The following is a 19,928-nucleotide window of genomic DNA, read 5'->3' as shown; positions in this document are numbered from 1 at the left end:
CCGGTCAGGAATACAAATTGAGACTGAGGGCTTCAGAGAAAATGACTTTTTCAAAATCTTTTTCTCTGATGAGTTTGTAGATCTTATGGTGGCCCAAACGAATTTGTACGCCGTACAATTTTTGGAACAAAATGCCACCTCTTCCTATGCCAGGCCACAGAACTGGACCCCAGTAAATGCAGCAGAAATGAAGATTTTCTGGGGTCTTATTCTGCATATGGGCATAGTGAAAAAACCTAAAATTCGTCAGTATTGGAGTACAGATGTCTTGCACAACACTCCAATCTATCGAATGGCTATGACCAGGAAGCGGTTTGAAAGTATCCTAAAGTTCCTTCATTACAATGATAATTCCCAGTGCCCGCCCCAAGATGCCCCAAATTTTGACCGCTTATACAAAGTTAGGCCAGTTATTGAACACTTTAGTACCAAATTTGCAGAGTCCTACATCCCTGATCAGAACATTGCAATTGATGAGTCTCTGATCAGTTTCAAAGGGAGGCTAAAATTCCGCCAATACTTGCCCAGTAAGCGGGCACGGTATGGCATTAAAATGTATAAGCTATGTGAGAGCAGTTCAGGATACACTTATAAATTTAGGGTGTATGAAGGAAGGGACACAAGGATTGAGCCCCCAGACTGCCCCCCAATCCTAGGAGTTAGTGAGAAAATTGTGTGGGATTTGATGCACCCACTGCTGGACAAGGGTTATCACCTCTATGTAGATAACTTTTACACCAGCATCCCACTCTTTAGATCCCTGAGTTCCAGAGGAACTGCAGCTTGTGGGACTGTGCGCAGAAATCAAAGAGGCCTCCCTAGGGCACATATTGAGCAGCGCCTCAGAAAGGGTGAGAGTAGTGCCGTCTGCAATGAAAATATGCTGCTGGTCAAGTATAAGGACAAGAGGGATGTTTTTGTACTGACCACAATTCATGGCAGCGGCAGCACCTCTGTCCCTGTGCGTGGCACCAGTACCACTGTCTCCAAGCCAGACTGCATCCTGGCATACAATAAGTACATGGGAGGGGTTGATCTATCTGATCAAGTCCTAAAGCCCTACAGTGCCATGCGAAAAACAAGAGTGTGGTACAAAAAGCTGGCCGTGCACATGGTTCAGATGGCATTGTATAACGCGTACGTGCTATCACGATGTGCAGGCCACACAGGAACTTTCCTTGAGTTTCAGGAGACAATTATCAAGACCCTGATATTTGGGGACCTAGAAGTGCCAGGTTCCCGTATAGTACCAGGGCAACATTTTCCCGGCGAAGTCCCCCAAACTGCTAAAAAAGGGAAAAACCAAAAAAGATGCAGAGTGTGTTACAAAAGAGGAATAAGGAGAGACACCACTTATCAGTGTGACACCTGCCCTGATAAACCTGGCTTGTGCATGAAGGAGTGCTTTAGATTGTACCACACTTCCATGGAATATTAATTTTAGAATTTATTTTCCATGGAATATCGCCTCCTTATACCATCACGTATTCTGCACACAATTACTTTCATCTGGTTATGCAGTAATTTCTGCAAAATAAATTATTGCCATACAAGCTGCATCCAAATGTTTGCTATACTTGGGTGCAATTTAACACTGACGTCACTGAAGTCAAGGGGTCTAGTTTCCAAAATGGGGTCACATTTTTGGGGGCTTTCACTGTTTTGGCACTTCAAGGCCTCTGCAAATGTGACATGGTAACTAAAACCAATTGCAGCCAAATCTACCCTCCAACTATTGTTCTCTCCCACTGTGTGACCATACATCACTTTACATACACATGTGGGGCATTTCTGTAGTTGGGAGAAAATGCTTGACAATTTGTGGGGTGCATTTTCTCTTTTAACCCCTTGTGGAAATGCAAAATTTGGGGTTAAAGCAACATTTTATTGTAAAAAAGGAAATTTTTCATTTTCACATCCCAATAGTTAATTATCTTGTGAAACTCCTATAGGGTTCAAGTGTTAACTATGCCGCTTGATAATTTTCCTGAGGGGTCTAGTTTCCAAAATGGGGTCACATTTTTGGGGGCTTTCACTGTTTTGGCACTTCAAGGCCTCTGCAAATGTGACATGGTAACTAAAACCAATTGCAGCCAAATCTACCCTCCAACTATTGTTCTCTCCCACTGTGTGACCATACATCACTTTACATACACATGTGGGGCATTTCTGTAGTTGGGAGAAAATGCTTGACAATTTTTGGGGTGCATTTTCTCTTTTAACCCCTTGTGGAAATGCAAAATTTGGGGTTAAAGCAACATTTTATAGCAAAAAATGTTACTTTTCCTTTTGTTGGGCCAATTCTGCTACACTCCTGTAGGGTCAAAGGGCTCACTATACCCCTTGATAAATTCCTTGAGGGGTCTAGTTTCCAAAATGGGGTGACATTTTGGGGGTTTCCCCTGTTTTGGCACCTTGGGGGCTCTGCAAAAGGGACATGGTGCCTGAAAAGTATTCTAGCAAAACCTGGCCTACAAAATCCAATTAGCGCTCCATCCGTTTTGAGAGCGACCGTGTGCCCGTACATTAGGGTGCCAGCACATACGGGGTATTGTCGTGTTCGGGAGAAATTGTGTAACAAAATGTGGGGTGCAATTTTTCCTTTGACCCCTTGTGAAGATGAAAAATTTGGGGCTACAGTGACATTTTATTATAAAAAAAGTAATTTTTCATTTTCACATCTCAATGGTAAAAAAATCTGTGAAACATCTGTAGGGTCTAAGTGCTCACTATACCCCTTGATAAATTCCTTGAGGGGTCTAGTTTCCAAAATGGGGTCATTTGGGGGGGGTTTCTACTGTTCTGGCACTTCAGGGGCTCTCCAAATGCAACATGGTGCCTGAAACAGATTCCAGCTAAATTTGCCCTCCAAAATCCCAATAGCGCTCCTTCCGCTCTGGACCTCACAGCGTGCCCATAGATAATTTTACATCCACATATGGGGCATTTCTGTTGTTGGGAGAAAATGCTTGACAATTTTTGGGGTGCATTTTCTCTTTTAACCCCTTGTGGAAATGCAAAATTTGGGGTTAAAGCAACATTTTATAGCAAAAAATGTTACTTTTCCTTTTGTTGGGCCAATTCTGCTACACTCCTGTAGGGTCAAAGGGCTCACTATACCCCTTGATAAATTCCTTGAGGGGTCTAGTTTCCAAAATGGGGTGACATTTTGGGGGTTTCCCCTGTTTTTGCACCTTGGGGGCTCTGCAAACGGGACATGGTGCCTGAAAAGTATTCTAGCAAAATCTGGCCTACAAAATCCAATTAGCGCTCCATCCGTTCTGAGAGCGATTGTGTGCCCATACATTAGGGTACCAGCACATATGGGGTATTGTCGTGTTCGGGAGAAATTGTGTAACAAAATGTGGGGTGCAATTTTTCCTTTGACCCCTTGTGAAGATGAAAAATTTGGGGCTACAGTGACATTTTATTATAAAAAAAGTAATTTTTCATTTTCACATCTCAATGGTAAAAAAATCTGTGAAACACCTGTAGGGTCTAAGTGCTCACTATACCCCTTGATAAATTCCTTGAGGGGTCTAGTTTCCAAAATGGGGTCATTTTGGGGGGGGGGGTTTCTACTGTTCTGGCACTTCAGGGGCTCTCCAAATGCAACATGGTGCCTGAAACAGATTCCAGCTAAATTTGCCCTCCAAAATCCCAATAGCGCTCCTTCCGCTCTGGACCTCACAGCGTGCCCATAGATCATTTTAAATCCACATATGGGGCATTTCTGTTGTTGGGAGAAAATGCTTGACAATTTGTGGGGTGCATTTTCTCTTTTAACCCCTTGTGGAAATGCAAAATTTGGGGTTAAAGCAACATTTTATAGCAAAAAATGTTACTTTTCCTTTTGTTGGGCCAATTCTGCTACACTCCTGTAGGGTCAAAGGGCTCACTATACCCCTTGATAAATTCTTTGAGGGGTCTAGTTTCCAAAATGGGGTGACATTTTGGGGGTTTCCCCTGTTTTGGCACCTTGGGGGCTCTGCAAACGGGACATGGTGCCTGAAAAGTATTCTAGCAAAATCTGGCCTACAAAATCCAATTAGCGCTCCATCCATTCTGAGAGCAATTGTGTGCCCTTACATTAGGGTACCAGCACATATGGGGTATTGTCGTGTTCGGGAGAAATTGTGTAACAAAATGTGGGGTGCAATTTTTCCTTTGACCCCTTGTGAAGATGAAAAATTTGGGGCTACAGTGACATTTTATTATAAAAAAAGTAATTTTTCATTTTCACATCTCAATGGTAAAAAAATCTGTGAAACACCTGTAGGGTCTAAGTGCTCACTATACCCCTTGATAAATTCCTTGAGGGGTCTAGTTTCCAAAATGGGGTCATTTGGGGGGGGTTTCTACTGTTCTGGCACTTCAGGGGCTCTCCAAATGCAACATGGTGCCTGAAACAGATTCCAGCTAAATTTGCCCTCCAAAATCCCAGTAGCGCTCCTTCCGCTCTGGACCTCACAGCGTGCCCATAGATAATTTTACATCCACATATGGGGCATTTCTGTTGTTGGGAGAAAATGCTTGACAATTTGTGGGGTGCATTTTCTCTTTTAACCCCTTGTGGAAATGCAAAATTTGGGGTTAAAGCAACATTTTATAGCAAAAAATGTTACTTTTCCTTTTGTTGGGCCAATTCTGCTACACTCCTGTAGGGTCAAAGGGCTCACTATACCCCTTGATAAATTCCTTGAGGGGTCTAGTTTCCAAAATGGGGTGACATTTTGGGGGTTTCCCCTGTTTTGGCACCTTGGGGGCTCTGCAAACGGGACATGGTGCCTGAAAAGTATTCTAGCAAAATCTGGCCTACAAAATCCAATTAGCGCTCCATCTGTTCTGAGAGCGATTGTGTGCCCGTACATTAGGGTACCAGCACATATGGGGTATTGTCGTGTTCGGGAGAAATTGTGTAACAAAATGTGGGGTGCAGTTTCTCCTTTAACCCTTAGTAAATGTGTAAATTCTAGGGCTAAATGAATATATTAGTGACAGAAATTGAAAAATGTAAATTTGACCTCCATTTTGCTGTAATTGCTGTGAAATGCTGAAAGGGTTAAGAAACTTTCTAACTGCTGTTTTGGATTCTTTCAGGAGTGCAGTTTTTAGAATGGGGTGACTTTTGGGGGGTTTTATTAGAGAGGCCTTTCAATTTCCCTTCAGAACCGAACTAGTCCCTTGAAAAATGTGTTTTGGAAATTTTCTTGAAAATTTGGAAAATTACTGCTTGACTTGTAAGCCTTATAATTTCTGAAAAAAATGAAAGGGTGCTTAAAATTTGATTGCCACATAAATATGAGACATGGTTAATTATATTTATGAAAAAATTTGGGTAGTATGACTTTCTATTTGAAAGGCTTGCAATTTCAAAGTTTGAAAACTGCATTTTTTTCAAAATTTTCACCAAATTTCCTATTTTTTCATAATTAAAGACAAAACATATTGTCGAAAATTTACTACTGACATGAAGTACAATGTGTTACGAAAAAACAATCTCAGAATCACTTGTGTAAGTTAAAGCGTCTCAAAGTTATTGACATTTAAAGTGACACATGTCAGTTTTGAAAAAAGAGGCCTGGTCCTTAAGTCACTTTTGGGCTGTGTCTCTATGGGGTTAATTGTCCTACAAATAAATCAGTAAAAGTTACATGGAGCTGCCGCTGCCTTCTCTTACTCTTGACTACACCTTGACCACTGACACAATATTTGTGACATCATGGTGCTCCTCTGCGCCAGGAAGAAGACATCCCTTATGCAGTGTCCTGATCGTTAAATAGTTATAATTCCTGTAAACATATCATTATATTAAGAAACTGCTAGTTAGGCAATTGTCTTATAGATGATTTAGAGTAACCTCAGACTGAAGTAGCTGTAGCCTTCAGTACCCAGCTGCCAGGTGGCTGGAGCACAGAAAGTTTGTGAATATCTTGGTGATGTAGAATGATTTCTGTGAATTACCGTAGTTTTTGTGTCTCAGAAATAGCTAGACTTGTCTTTTTTTTCCATGGCAGGTGCACGGGAAGGAGGAAATTACTATTGACATCTATCTGTGCAAAATATGTTAACGCCACAAGATTGAAATCGACCCCCCGAGGCTGCACAGATTAATGAGTGAAGACGCAACGCAGATGTTAATCTGTAGATGAGAGGAAAAGATAAACACATGTAATGGTAATGTAACAAAATGCATCTATATACATAAGACACAGTGTAATAATGATATCTTACGAGCTTATACAGGGGAAACTAAAGCTACATATGACAATTACTGAGGCCTATTGAATCTATAGAATGATCCACAGAGGAGAGTATTAGACTGTAGCGTTATCTCAGTTTACTGCAGCTGTAAGGAAGTCTTATTAGAATAGTAGGTGGGGGATTGGATTTACTCAGGATGGATAGGCCTGATGTTGTCTGAGCTGCACGCAGCATGGTAAAGAGAAGTATAATTTAAGGACATTGATATGCTATAGTATTGTGGGATAAGATGCAGTAGAACTATATCAGTAAATTAGAAGTCCAGTGGGCGGTCTTATATGTGATTGACAGCTTTTTCTTTGGACACACAGTAAATCTATTGATAACGGAGGACTGCCCACTGGACTCCTAAGCCAACAATGAACAGGAATATATAGAATAAACAGATCGTACAATCTTTTCCCACAATGCTGTACATCAGTCTGTTACTCCAGCTCTATAACATTGTGCTGGCAGACTGTATGTTCAATGTGACAGGTTCTCCTTAAAGGTAATGATTATGGCTGCTGAGATGGATTCATCATATAATACGTTTTAAGAATAAAATCATGTAGACGGACCAGTAAACTTTGACACGTGCAGAGCTCCAGTGAGCTGGGTATACAGGGTTCAGTGGTTATGTATTTACAGCTTCTGTGTTTCCTGCTGATATCTCATCTCTGGTTCCTCTTTTCCTCGTGCAGTGGTGTGTACAGTCAGAGATGTTATGCCACCTCTAAGTAGAAGGTAGGTCTTCTAAAAGTTCCCTGTCCCACTGTTTGCCCCCGGGCTGACCACTCTGGTTCTGGTCACTATAGATGTATGCTGGTGGGCACATTCTCATCATGGTCTTTGCTATGTTTGATCTATCTATTACCATAGAATTGAAGTTACCTACAGATACTAGAGTATTAGTTGATGGATCTGCCAGAAGTATCATTACTATAGGCCAGTGGAGATTCAATCATGTCTCACTTTACAGGCCGATGCTTTATCATCATGTTTTTAGAGCAGACGGAAAGCAATATTGTCGTCTATATAAGTCAGCACATGTGAAATTCAGCGTGTTTGCATTATATTCTGGTCTTTATTTCCTTCTTTGCTTCTGGTTTCACCTTTCAGTTTGTTGTTTTTGTGTATTGTGGGAAAAAATATTTTGGAAGCCATCAACCAGCAGTCGAGTTACAGTTATTATTTTTATTTCCTCATATTTCCTGTAATAATATTCTGCCTATTGACTTATGAATGCCCAATGCTGGATAACACAGTAACATCCAAGTAGACTAAGTAACAAAGGACTGCCTAATAATTCTTGTGGTGTTTATGTATCCCTGAGCCTATATTTGGCATGACAGTCAAAGCATTAAGCAGAGATATCCACAGAATATCAGATCAGTCATCAGCAGCATTTTGGTGGTTATCACTTCGACATATTATTTTCTACCTTGCACAAAGTAAAAGCAAAGCTAAAAGCAAGTGAAATCTGCAGGAACGAACATATTAGTTGACTTTAGTTCTAATGTAACTTTGAAAATTAAAGCGTTTCTCTATCCCTGTTATCTCTGTTACTCTAAAGCAAGATACAACTGGTATGGCAGCCATGGATCAGATAGTTAAGGTCTCCTACTGAACCTGAATGGTGTCTGTCTATGGATTTGCCATTCATGAGTTTGGGTAACCTGGATGACACCATCTATCGTAGTACAGACACTGTTCTTCAAAACCTGGGTAAACTTACTGACAACCATTACAGTTCACAACTTTGGGTAAGTTGTGTGACAGTAACTATGGTGGTTGTTTTGGCAGTCATTGCTGTTAGGGACCCAGGGTAAGAGTGAGTGACAATACTTATTGAGGCTGCACTGGCAACTACTTTTATTTTACTTCTTAACTTAGGTTTCAGCTGTGGTAGCAATTCTTTTTATCATTTCGTATCATTTTTTTTTTAGAAAGTGGCCCTTTAAGTGATGTCTCTGGTCTGCTCGCTGTGGTTTGTCTCTTACCAGCTAGTTCTGCATTTTTACAAGGAAGCTCATTTCATGTAAATTCAGCTCTTGAAAAGAGAAGTTACTTACACTCGAACATTAGCCTTTCCGATAAAGTGTCACTTTTGACCTGTACTGTATTGTAATGTCACGTCCTATTCATTCCTTCTAGGGAAAAACAGGCTCCTGTCTGGGAAACATTAGTCTTGGAGAAAAATCAGGACAACTCTGGTACTGCTACTGCCACCCTCTTCCTGCACCCATTGTACCTCAGTTTCACAACAGTACCATCAATATGGGCTGCATAAAGTCCAAAGCATCTACTAATGTGTCAGTCAAAATATTGGATCCTCTACCCAAGACAGAACCTGGTCATTATGTTAAAGATCCCACATCTCCCAATGGAGCGGTGAGTACACAGTATTACTGGCTATATAGCGTATTATTACACTATATGTACTCTGACATCTGTAGATGTATGGTATACTAGTACACAGTCTACAATATATCTAGACATTTATAGTTACACTGTAAACACTAAAGCTGGATATATACTATAGTTTCAAATTGTATATGCTATAACTAGTTGTATACTATATTATTACACTGTATACACTGTAACTAGACATATGATATAGTACTACACTGTATACCTTATAACTATATACTTTCTTTTACACTGTAAAAACTAAAACTAGATATATATTATATTGTTGCACTTTCTATACTATAACTAGGTTTATACTATGTTAGTACAGTGTATATGCTATAACTAGTGCTGTATTTTTACACTTTATACACTGTAACAAGATATATTGAATATTATTACACTGTAACACTAGGCTCACACTAGCGTTCAGCTTTCTGTTCTTCAGATCTACTTGGGGACCCAAAAAACAGAAAGCTCTCTCGCTTAAAGAGTGGTTAACTGTGGACCCCGTGGACTATAATGGCATCCGCCGGGTTTGCGCCTGAAAAATTCAGGACTTTTCTCTTCACAATTTTTTAGTGGGTTTGGGGACAGAAACCTCGAAAAGAGTTCAAGCACTGGTGTGAACCAAGATTATACAAACTAACTAGATATTACAAAATTACACTGTATATGCTATTACTAGATATTATTCAATTATACTGTACATACAGTAGAGGCTATAACTAGATATTATATAATTACTAGATATCAAATCAAATCAAATAAAAAAAAGCTTTATTGGCACGTCCGAATAGATATTTGGCATTGCCAAAGCTAGTAAAGTGTGTGGGGGGGGAGTTGGACTCGGGTGGGTGAGTGGTGGGGGTGGGGTGGGTGGTTTGAGGTATAACAGTCCATGGAGTCTCATCTTCCTCTTCGTTGGTGACCGTTATATGGGGAGGTGGGGTGGGGCGGGGCGGTTGGTTTGGGGTATAACAGTCCATGGAGTCTCATCTTCCTCTTCGTTGGTGACTGCTATATGGGGAGGTGGGGGTGGGTGGGGTGGGGGTGGGGCGGGTGTATTGGGATAAATATAACAGTCCGTGAATATTATTCAATTATTCTTTACATACAGTACAGGCTATAACCAGATATTATATAATTACGTTGTATATGCTATAATGAGATATAGTATATGATTACTCTGTATACATTATAACTGGATATATATTTTAGTTTTATATATATATATATATATATATATATAATATATATATATATATATATACTGTATATATATATATATATATATATATACACACTGTATTTGCGATAAATAGATCTATAGTCTATCAAATTGTATACACTATAACAAGATATACAGCATATTATTACACTGTATTCAATATAAATAGTTGCATAGTATATATATGCTATAATTATGTACAGTATATTATTACACTATTCACTATAATTAGATAAAGAATATATAAATATACTGTATATTATCTAGCAATAAACTATATTTTATACTGTACATGCTATAACTTGATATATAGTATATTACTACACTGTATACACTAACTGTGTATACTAACTGTAATTATGTATAGTACATTATTACACTGAATTCACTATCTCTAGTATATAAATATACTGTATACACTATATCAAGAGCTATATTATTACACTGTATGCACTATATCTAGAAATATATCTAGAAATATACTATATTATTATACTGCTATAACTAGATATGCTAAGTACATGCTATAACTAGATATATAATATATTGCTATATATGTATACACTATAACTATATACATGTATATTATTACACTGCAAAGGTTATAACTAGATCTATGGTATATTGTTGCCCTGAAAACAATATGTTTGCATATATATTATATACTATATTATAGTGTACTTACTCTAAGGGCTAGTTCCCACGGGGCAAGAGGGGGCGGATTTTGAGGCGGAATTCACCTCAAAATCCGCTCCCTCACAATAGAGGTCTATGCAGACCATTAGTGTTCTCTTTTCCGCTAGTGGTTTGTTCCTGCTCGCGGAGACAAGAAGCGACCTGCCCTTTCTTCAGGTGGATTCTGCGGCTGCACCTGTGACAGCACCGTCCGGAATAGGCCCATACGTTTGGGCCTAATCTGGAGTAGAAAGCTGCGACAGAATGTGCACACGCAGAACCCCCTATAATATAATATTCAATTATAATATCGATTCAAAAAAGAAAGTTTAGAGCTCACCGTGAATAATCTGAAGTTCCTTACGGGGTGCACGATCTGTTTCCTGGACCAGGGAACAAGAAGAAATTGCAGAAAAAAATGTAGATAGATCGGCATCACTACGAGGAAAGACGTATAAAATATAACTTTTAATCCATATTAAGGCTTAAAAATACACAAAAATACAAAAAAGTGAAAAAAACAGTAATAACTGCTACCCCCCACATATGGAGTCTCAGCTTCTGAGCCCTCTCAATATTTCCCAACACACATTATGACCTTCACAGTAGGTACAATAATATTAGTGCAGAAATTAAAGGGGGCTTTCCATGACCACCTCAAAAAATGCCTCCCAACTCCCCAATTCAATTCAATGGGAGTCACACAGATTTTTTGAAGAAAGTGTGATAACCTATCTTCAGGCGGATTCCTCCTGTCAAAGCCATTGAAATTAATGGGGGGGGGGGGAATCTTTAGGCTATGGCCCCACGTTATGGAAGCGCATCCTTTTTTGTTTCAAATTTTAAGTGTTTCCTTTATATTTTCCACTAGCTGGTACCCGCGACTTCGTCTGCGGTGATTGTAGAAGTGGGTATATACAGGCGTGGGTAAGGTTTTCGTACTGTGTATAAGGTATGGGATATGAAATGTAACTTTGTATCTTGTTGTTCAGAGAATATGTGAGACTTTTGTGTTGAAGTTAATTTGTATTTGAGCTGCTATACGGTGTTGTGAGAAACTTTACATAGTGACTTTGGGACAGAAGTATTTGAAGTTAACCCTTTCCCGCCGATGGCATTTTTTGATTTTCGTTTTTTGTTTTTGACTCCCCTCCTTCTAAACCCCATAACTTTTTTTATTTCTCTGCTCCCAGAGTCATATGAGGTCTTAATTTTTCCTGGGACAAATTTTTCTTCATGATGCCACCATTATTTATTCTATATAATGTACTGGGAAGCAGGGAAAAAATTCAGAATGGGGTGGATTTGAAGAAAAAATGCATTTCTGCGACTTTCTTACGGGCTTTGGTTTTACGGCGTTCACTGTGCAACCAAAATGACATGTCCCCTGTATTCTGTGTTTCGTAACAATTCAGGTGATACCAAATTTATATGGTTCTATTTACATTTTGACCCCTTAAAAAAAGGCAAAACTGTGTTATAAATTTTTTTTTTGAAAAGTCGCCATATTCCGACAGCCGTAACCTTGTTATACGTGCGTGTACGGGGATGTATAGGGCGTCTTTTTTTGCGGGACCGGGTGTACTTTGTAGTTCTACCATTTTCAGGAAATGTTATTGCTTTGATCACTTTTTATTCAAATTTTTATCAGAATCAAAACAGTGAAAAAACGGTGGTTTGGCACTTTTGACCATTTTTCCCGCTACGGCGTTTACCGAACAGGAAAAATATTTGTATAGCTTTGTAGAGTGGGCGATTTCGGACGCGGGGATACCTAACATGTATGTGTTTCACAGTTTTTAACTACTTTTATATGTGTTCTAGGGAAAGGGGGGTGATTTGAATTTTTAATCCTTTTTATTTGTTTTTATATTTTTTTTTTACTTTTTTTTAAACTTTTTTTTTGCATTTATTAGACCTCCTAGGGGTATTGACATGGGTGGGCGGTGTCGCGGATTGTCAGAGCGGTGGGGGTCGGCAAACATAGCTGCTCCAGAGCGTTAAAGAGAGCCTCCTGGAGTATCGTTAAGGTGAGGGGCAAAGTGGTAAAGTATATGTATATGTGATTGTGTGGGGTTAGGGGCGAGGCTGTAGAGGGCAATATGAATTTTGTGGCTTGCTATGGTCCAAAGTGTGTGAGATTGCAGAGATGGTGGTGTGAGTTTGGGTTTTGTGGGGGTCCTGGCACAAACGTATGTGCGCTATTGTGACGAAAAGTAGCCTATTGCGCAATCGGGTGTATTAACTATGTTTGTGGAAACTTTCAGCCAAATCGGTTGAGCGGGTTTTGCGTGATTGACTAACAAACATCCAAACACACAAACCCACAAACATCCAAACTCACAAACTTTCACATTTATAATATTAATAGGATTCCTTTTCAAGCCATTCCTGACTGTGGCTCAAAAAACAGCAAAAATCTGCAACAAAGAAGTGCTGCATTTACACAACGTGGGGCCCTAGGCTTACCCATCCAAGTCCTTCAGCAGGTCACCAATCTGTGTGGAGTCTGACCTACCACAAGCCCTAGGCTCAAGGAAGGGGGGCCCCACAAAATTTGGCTGCATAGGGCCCCACAATTCCTAATGGTAGCCCTGGTCACCCTGGTTTAAAAAATTAATTTAAAACTCTCCAAAATTGCGTAATGTTCTAATTACAAAAATGTTTAACATTTGTCTACAGATTTAAATATGGTTGTGTTCATGGGAATACCCCAAGCTCTTGTGAGCAGGGCCCTCAGTCCCATTGTGTGAAATGATGTTTTTTGTTATGTATCTGTCTGTATTTGAACCCTACAAATTGTACAGTGCTTCGGAAAATGTTGGCACTATATAAATAAAAATTATTATTATTATTATTACATAACCAAACATCACGCTGCATTCAGAATAGATTGTAGAGGGGAGAGTTTAGTAAGGGGAAGACCGATTAGAAGGGAGTTACAGTAGTCAAGGCGAGAATGTGTCGAGAGACAATAAGTGTCTTTAATGTATCTCTGGTAAGGAAAGGGCGTATTCTGGAGATGTTTTTGAGGTGGGGATCACGCGAGCATGTGAGTGATTGGATATGGGGGGTGAAGGAAAGGTCTGTGTCAAACACAACCCAGAGGCAGCAGGACTGCTGCCTAGGAGTTATAGTAAGGCCTGAGACTCCAATGGATATATCAGGGATAGATCTATTAGATGGTGGATACAGCAGTAGTTCAGTCTTTGAGAGATTCAGTTTCAGATAGAGCGAAGACATGATAGCATGTGTAAAATATATGACCAAAAAAGGGGCAGACATTGACCCTCTATATGTCCCTTGAAAACTAACACATATGAGTTTGTTTCATGCCGTTGGTCAAGATGCTCATATTGCCTGTGATATTTCGTCACTTGGGCATATTTCACTCAATGACCTAACACTTACATCCTCTATTATCAGAACCTCCCACACTCATATACAAGACTTTTTCCGTGTTGCACCAATTCTCTGGAATGCTCTATCTCGAATAATCAGATCAAGGGAGCCTTCACACGGAGTAAACGTGCGTGTATTTTTGCAAAATACACATGTAAAAATACACATGTAAAAATAAGTCTCCCATTGACTTCAATGATATTTTACAGGCGTATTTTTACAGGTGTATTTTTACACGTGTAAAAAATATCATTGAAGTCAATGGGAGTGTTATTTTTACATGTGTATTTTTACTAGTGTATTTAGCAAAAATACATGCGCGATTACTCCGTGTGAAGGATCCCCATAACTCCCAATTTCTACAGCTTCAAGCGCAAACTAGACACATCTTTTCAGACAGGCCTATCACAATTCCTAATGTAAACCCTTCCATACCATAATTAGACTCCCTAAAACAAATCCTCTTATGTTCACGCTCCCACATTACCCCACATGATATGATGCCATTTGAGACTAACTTTACAAGTCCAGGCACAATCCACATGTTACAGGACACGACTGGTGATGGCTCATACAGTTTTATGTTTGTGTAATGACAGTAACCTCTATTACAAAATTGTCTGACCATTGTATAAGTAATGCTACCTCCTATGCTGCCCCTGCTACCTCTTGCATCACCCCCTCTGCCTCATAGATTGTAAGCTCCTGTGAGCAGAGCTCTCAGTCCCATTGTGTGAGGTGACTATTTCTTTGTAAGGTATCTTTTTGTTATCGTTTTGTTTTCTCTTTATTATTATTATTATTATTATTATTATTTTTTAGACTAGTTTTACTGTGGTGTCTATTTATGATACAGACGAACCTCCTTGTTAAATGTTGTGCACATGTGTTAAGTAGTTTAGGCCTAGTTCATATCTGCGTTCGGTAATCCGTTCAGGGAGTCCACATGGGAACCCCCGAACAGACTACTGAACGCATTGACAAGCGGTGAGCAGTGAAAGCTTTCTGCACAGTCTCCGTACGAGTCATGTGGACAGGAAAGTAGATCATGACGTATTTTTCTCTATGCATGTTCCGTGCGGACACCATGCGGAAAACACATGGACCCCATTATGTGCTATTTCATAAGCTCACCACTTGCCAATGCATTCAGTATTCCGTTCGGGTGGTCTCCATGCAGACTCCCCGACCAAATTACCAAACGCAGAGGTGAACCAGGCCTTGGATGCACTTTTATAAGTCATGTGCACTGGGCTCTGTTTTTCTCAAAAGGAGCAATTGGCCCTTTTTTTGCTAAAAAATTGTGCATTTGCCCCTTATTAATGCCGTCTAACCTGACAGGCTTAGATACGCTTCCAATGTGCTAGAGGGCATTTGCCCCATTTTAAAAAGGCGCAAGTCATAAATACAGCGTGAAAAGCATCTCCATTTGGGGCATCTCCCCTTTCTCCAACAAAAAGCCAATGTGGTGAGGGCAGCATAACAGGGCAGAAAACACAGAAAAAAAAAAGCACCCTAGCTAAGAGTAGCAATGAACTGGAATCTGCTGAAAATGAATGATGTCACAAGCCATTCCTATGTAAATGGTTGTTGAGATGTCCAACCACTCTACTTTTTCTATAATATATAACCTTTTTTTTGCCTAAATCATAGGTGCACTGATTTTATTCTGAGTCAGGGGTTCGAGTGCCCACTTGTAAAGAGGCGGCATGGGGTAATTCATTTTCACACCACTGACTAGGGTATAAAATTAGGCATCCAGGAGAGTTTTGCATCCTGCCTTATCCGTTTTGCATGTGTTGAATGGCATGCTTGTGTGACATGTTGTCCCGATTCATCATTGTATTACTCCTTCACTAAGCCAACATACAAGCCTCTTTATATTGCACCATTTAACAGCAGGTTCTAAGAAGAGGTATGGGACTAAGAAACCACAGTTCCCCAACTTCCTCTTATGTAAAACTTAATATAATGGGGTGGCAGCTCATATAATATATTTTTCGATTGTTTGCTAGAACTTAATTGACGTGCAAAAGATCTGAATTTTTTCAAGTACATCCATTGTAACCAAATTTTCTGTCTAGTCACTGCACTGTCTAAGCATGCTTATTGTATAGGTGGGGGTGTCCTGGGGGACCTCATTTTTAGCTTTGCAGATTGCAGCGTATGGCTGGAAGTTTTCCCCTGCTGCAGCTCTGGCTGTCTATGACGTCTATGACGCATGTGCATAGTGTATAGCAGAGTTGTTCATGTGACCAAGAGTCAGTGTGTCAGCAGGAGAAAGGTGACCGCCCGTGTCCGCCTACAGCCTGTCCACAGGAAAACCGTATTTTTTAGCCAGAAACAAAGTCCTGGACACCAGTGCAAGTGTGAACCGCCCCTTAAGGTCTTTGTGTTGCCACTTAATCCGATTAATCTCCCTGGTCTACAGTTGTCTAGTATCTTGGTGTCCAGTGGTTTAGTGTCTTGGTCCTGATGTCCTGTGGTGTAGATTCCCAGTACTGGAGTCCATAAATTTAGCATCCTAGTCCTGGTGTGTAGTTCAATAGCTTCCTAGTATTAGTATTCAAGGGTGTAGTGTTGCAATATTGGTGTCTACTGATTTATTGTCCTGGGCTTGCTAACCAGTGGTTAAGTCACAAGCCAGAATTAATTAGAATTATAAAGGATATCCTGTGTGGCCAAAGCGCTGTCTATGGCTGGCTTTATGCAGCACTGAAGAACGGTGCGCAGTTTCTAAATGCAGTAATGTACAGGACTTTTCGCTCCATTGATTTATGACACTTTCTGCGGCCGAATCTCCAGATGTGCCCCACATAGTGAAATTCAGTTAAAAAAAAATGCTATGAAAAACAATAAATTAAAGATGTGTTGAGTTTTTTTGTTGTTTTGTTCTGCATTTTTTAAGAGTAGTTTCCCTGTGGTACCTGTTTATGATGTAGGCGCACCTCCTTGTTAGTTTAGATGCACCTTTATAAGTCATGTGCGATTGCAGTCTGATCTGTAGGCTCTTTTACACTGCCCATGTGCTGGAGGGTATTTTAGCCTTTTTATTTTGCTCCTTTTTAAAAAGCCATAAATACAGTGTAAAAAGGATCTCCATTTAGACTAGGCCCCCTTTTATCGACAAAAAGTAAAAATGGCGACAGCAGCATAATACCTGGAAAAAAAAGTGTAATTGCTTCATAAATGAAGTGTAGGGCAGAAAGAGACCACAAAAACATGCAATTTAGGCTAAGGCCCCATGGGCTGGAACCGCCGCGCTAAAGCGCTGTGGGAACAACTGTGAGGTGATCGCATTGCGGTTATTCCCACAGCGCTTTGAACAGAAAGGTCACAGAGTTTTCCTCCGTGGCTTTCTGTTACAATTATATCTATGGGAAAGCCACCGGCGTTTCCGTAGATATAATTAACATGCTGCGATTTTCAAAACTGCAACAGTTTTGGAAATCATAGCGTGTCCACGCTGCAATTTTTTCCACAAAGTGAGCATGGGATTTGCATGAATTCCATCCACTTTGCAAGTACTGTAAAACACAGCGATTTCTACCGTGGTGTTTCTGCTGCGGCCAAATTGCGGCGTTGACTGACCTGTACGTTATTGGCTGCATGGGAATGTATGGAGAGAGCTCAGGAGCTGAGCCCTCTCCATACACAGCAGATGCAGGCTGTATAATACAGCCAGGACCTGCCACTAAAGGCTGCGATTGGTGCCATGGGCGCTGCCATCTTTAACCGATCGCCACCCTACGAAATGTGATTGGTTGCCATGTCAGCTGGGAGTCTATGGAAGGCTCCCAGGCTTGTCATTACATCAGTTCTATTATACACTGCCATAGATTGTGTATTATAGAAATGAACAGATTTCCATGTACACTACAGTACATTAGTATTCAGGTTTAAGGTCCTTAGGGGGTCTGAAAATAAAAGTAAAAGAAAAAAAAGTTTTAATTTTTTTTTTTTTAAAAACCCACACAAAATGTGAAAGTTTAAATCATCCCCCTTTCCCTATAAACAAGGTCCGTGCCGCCATTTTTGAATTTTTCTTCTTTCCTTCTTCATGTTAATTGCGCTCAGCGCAATTAAGTTTAATCAAGTTTTATTGAACTTTTACAGAGAGTAAAACATAACAAGGGAAGGCATTATGCTAACACAATCAGCTAAGGCCCCGATAGGGCCGGTACATAATAAACAGCCAGGGAATACCCCGGACAGGCTCAGCCAGTAAAAATCAGCAGGGTCGAAATGACCCAAGAGAGAAGGGGAGGGGAGGAACAAAACAAAAAACACAGAGGAGATAATAATACAGGGGGAAGACGAGACACGGGACAAACAACAAGGAATGGAGGACGGGTTGCAAGAGAAGGGGAGAAATCAGAGCCCCAGAGTGCCAGAGGAGGGCGGCTTGCAGAAAGCGCAATTAGCACAGCATTCCAGCTCTATGGACACAGCATTCTAGCTCTTACAGTCCTATGAAAAAGTTTGGGCACCCCTATTAATCTTAATCATTTTTAGTTCTAAATATTTTGGTGTTTGCAGCAGCCATTTCAGTTTGATATATCTAATAACTTATGGACATAGTAATATTTCAGGAATGAAATGAGGTTTATTGTACTAACAGAAAATGTGCAATATGCATTCAACCAAAATTTGAATGGTGCAAAAGTATGGGCACCTCAACAGAGAAGTGACATTAATATTTAGTAGCTCCTCCTTTTGCAAAGATAACAGCCTCTAGTCGCTTCCTGTAGCTTTTAATCAGTTCCTGGATCCTGGATGAAGGTATTTTGGACCATTCCTCTTTACAAAACAATTCAAGTTCAGTTAAGTTTGATGGTCGCCGAGCATGGACAGCCCGCTTCCAATCATCCCACAGATGTTCAATGATATTCAGGTCTGGGGACTGGGATGGCCATTCCAGAACATTGTAATTGTTCCTCTGCATGAATGCCTGAGTCAATTTGGAGCAGTGTTTTGGATCATTGTCTTGCTGAAATCTCCATCCCCGGCGTAACTTCAACTTCGTCACTGATTCTTGAATATTATTCTCAAGAATCTGCTGATACTGAATGGAATCCATGCGACCCTCAACTATAACAAGATTCCCGGTGCCGGCATTGGCCAAACAGCCCCAAAGCATGATGGAACCTCCACCAAATCTTACAGTGGGTAGCAAGTGTTTTTCTTGGAATGCTGCTTTTTTTTGGACACCATGCATAATGCCTTTTTGTATGACCAAACAACTCAATCTTTGTTTCATCAGTCCACAGGACCTTCTTCCAAAATGAAGCTGCCTTGTCCAAATGTGCTTTTGCATACCTCAGGCGACTCTGTTTGTGGCGTGCTTGCAGAAACGGCTTCTTTCTCATCACTCTCCCATACAGCTTCTCCTTGTGCAAAGTGCGCTGTATTGTTGACCGATGCACAGTGACACCATCTGCAGCAAGATGATGCTGCAGCTCTTTGGAGGTGTCTGTGGATTGTCTTTGACTGTTCTCACCATTCTTCTTCTCTGCCTTTCTGATATTTTTCTTGGGCTGCCACTTCTGGGCTTAACAAGAATTGTCCCTGTGGTCTTCCATCTCCTTACTATGTTCCTCACAGTGGAAACTGACAGGTTAAATCTCTGAGACAACTTTTTGTATCCTTCCCCTGAACAACTATGCTGAACAATCTTTGTTTTCAGATCATTTGAGAGTTGTTTTGAGTAGCCCATGATGCCACTCTTCAGAGGAGATTCAATAGGAGAACAACCTGCAATTGGCCACCTTAGATACCTTTTCTCATGATTGGATACACCTGGCTATGAAGTTCAATGCTCCCTGAGGTTACAAAACCAATTTTGTGCTTCAGTAAGTCAGTAAAAAGTAGTTAGGAGTATTCAAATCAATAAAATGATAAGGGTGCCCATACTTTTGCACCAGTCAAATTTTGGTTTAATGCATATTGCACATTTTCTGTTAGT

General features: G+C 40.3%; 1 protein-coding gene across 1 annotated transcript in view; it reads left to right on the top strand.

The window, feature by feature from the left end:
* The first annotated feature begins 8,352 nt into the window (after positions 1–8,352).
* The window catches only part of HCK (HCK proto-oncogene, Src family tyrosine kinase), a 30,933-nt gene continuing 19,357 nt past the window's right edge, over positions 8,353–19,928 (top strand). The window contains exon 1 of the mRNA XM_075276954.1: positions 8,353–8,637. Coding sequence (XP_075133055.1) covers positions 8,524–8,637 — 114 coding nt within the window. The 5' untranslated portion in view covers positions 8,353–8,523. The remainder of the gene's footprint in view (positions 8,638–19,928) is intronic.

This window comes from Leptodactylus fuscus, chromosome 6 (genome assembly GCF_031893055.1).
Source record: "Leptodactylus fuscus isolate aLepFus1 chromosome 6, aLepFus1.hap2, whole genome shotgun sequence".
NCBI lineage: Eukaryota > Metazoa > Chordata > Amphibia > Anura > Leptodactylidae > Leptodactylus > Leptodactylus fuscus.
The sequence above is the reverse complement of the archived record's forward strand: the minus strand, read 5'-3'. Positions and strand labels throughout refer to the sequence as shown.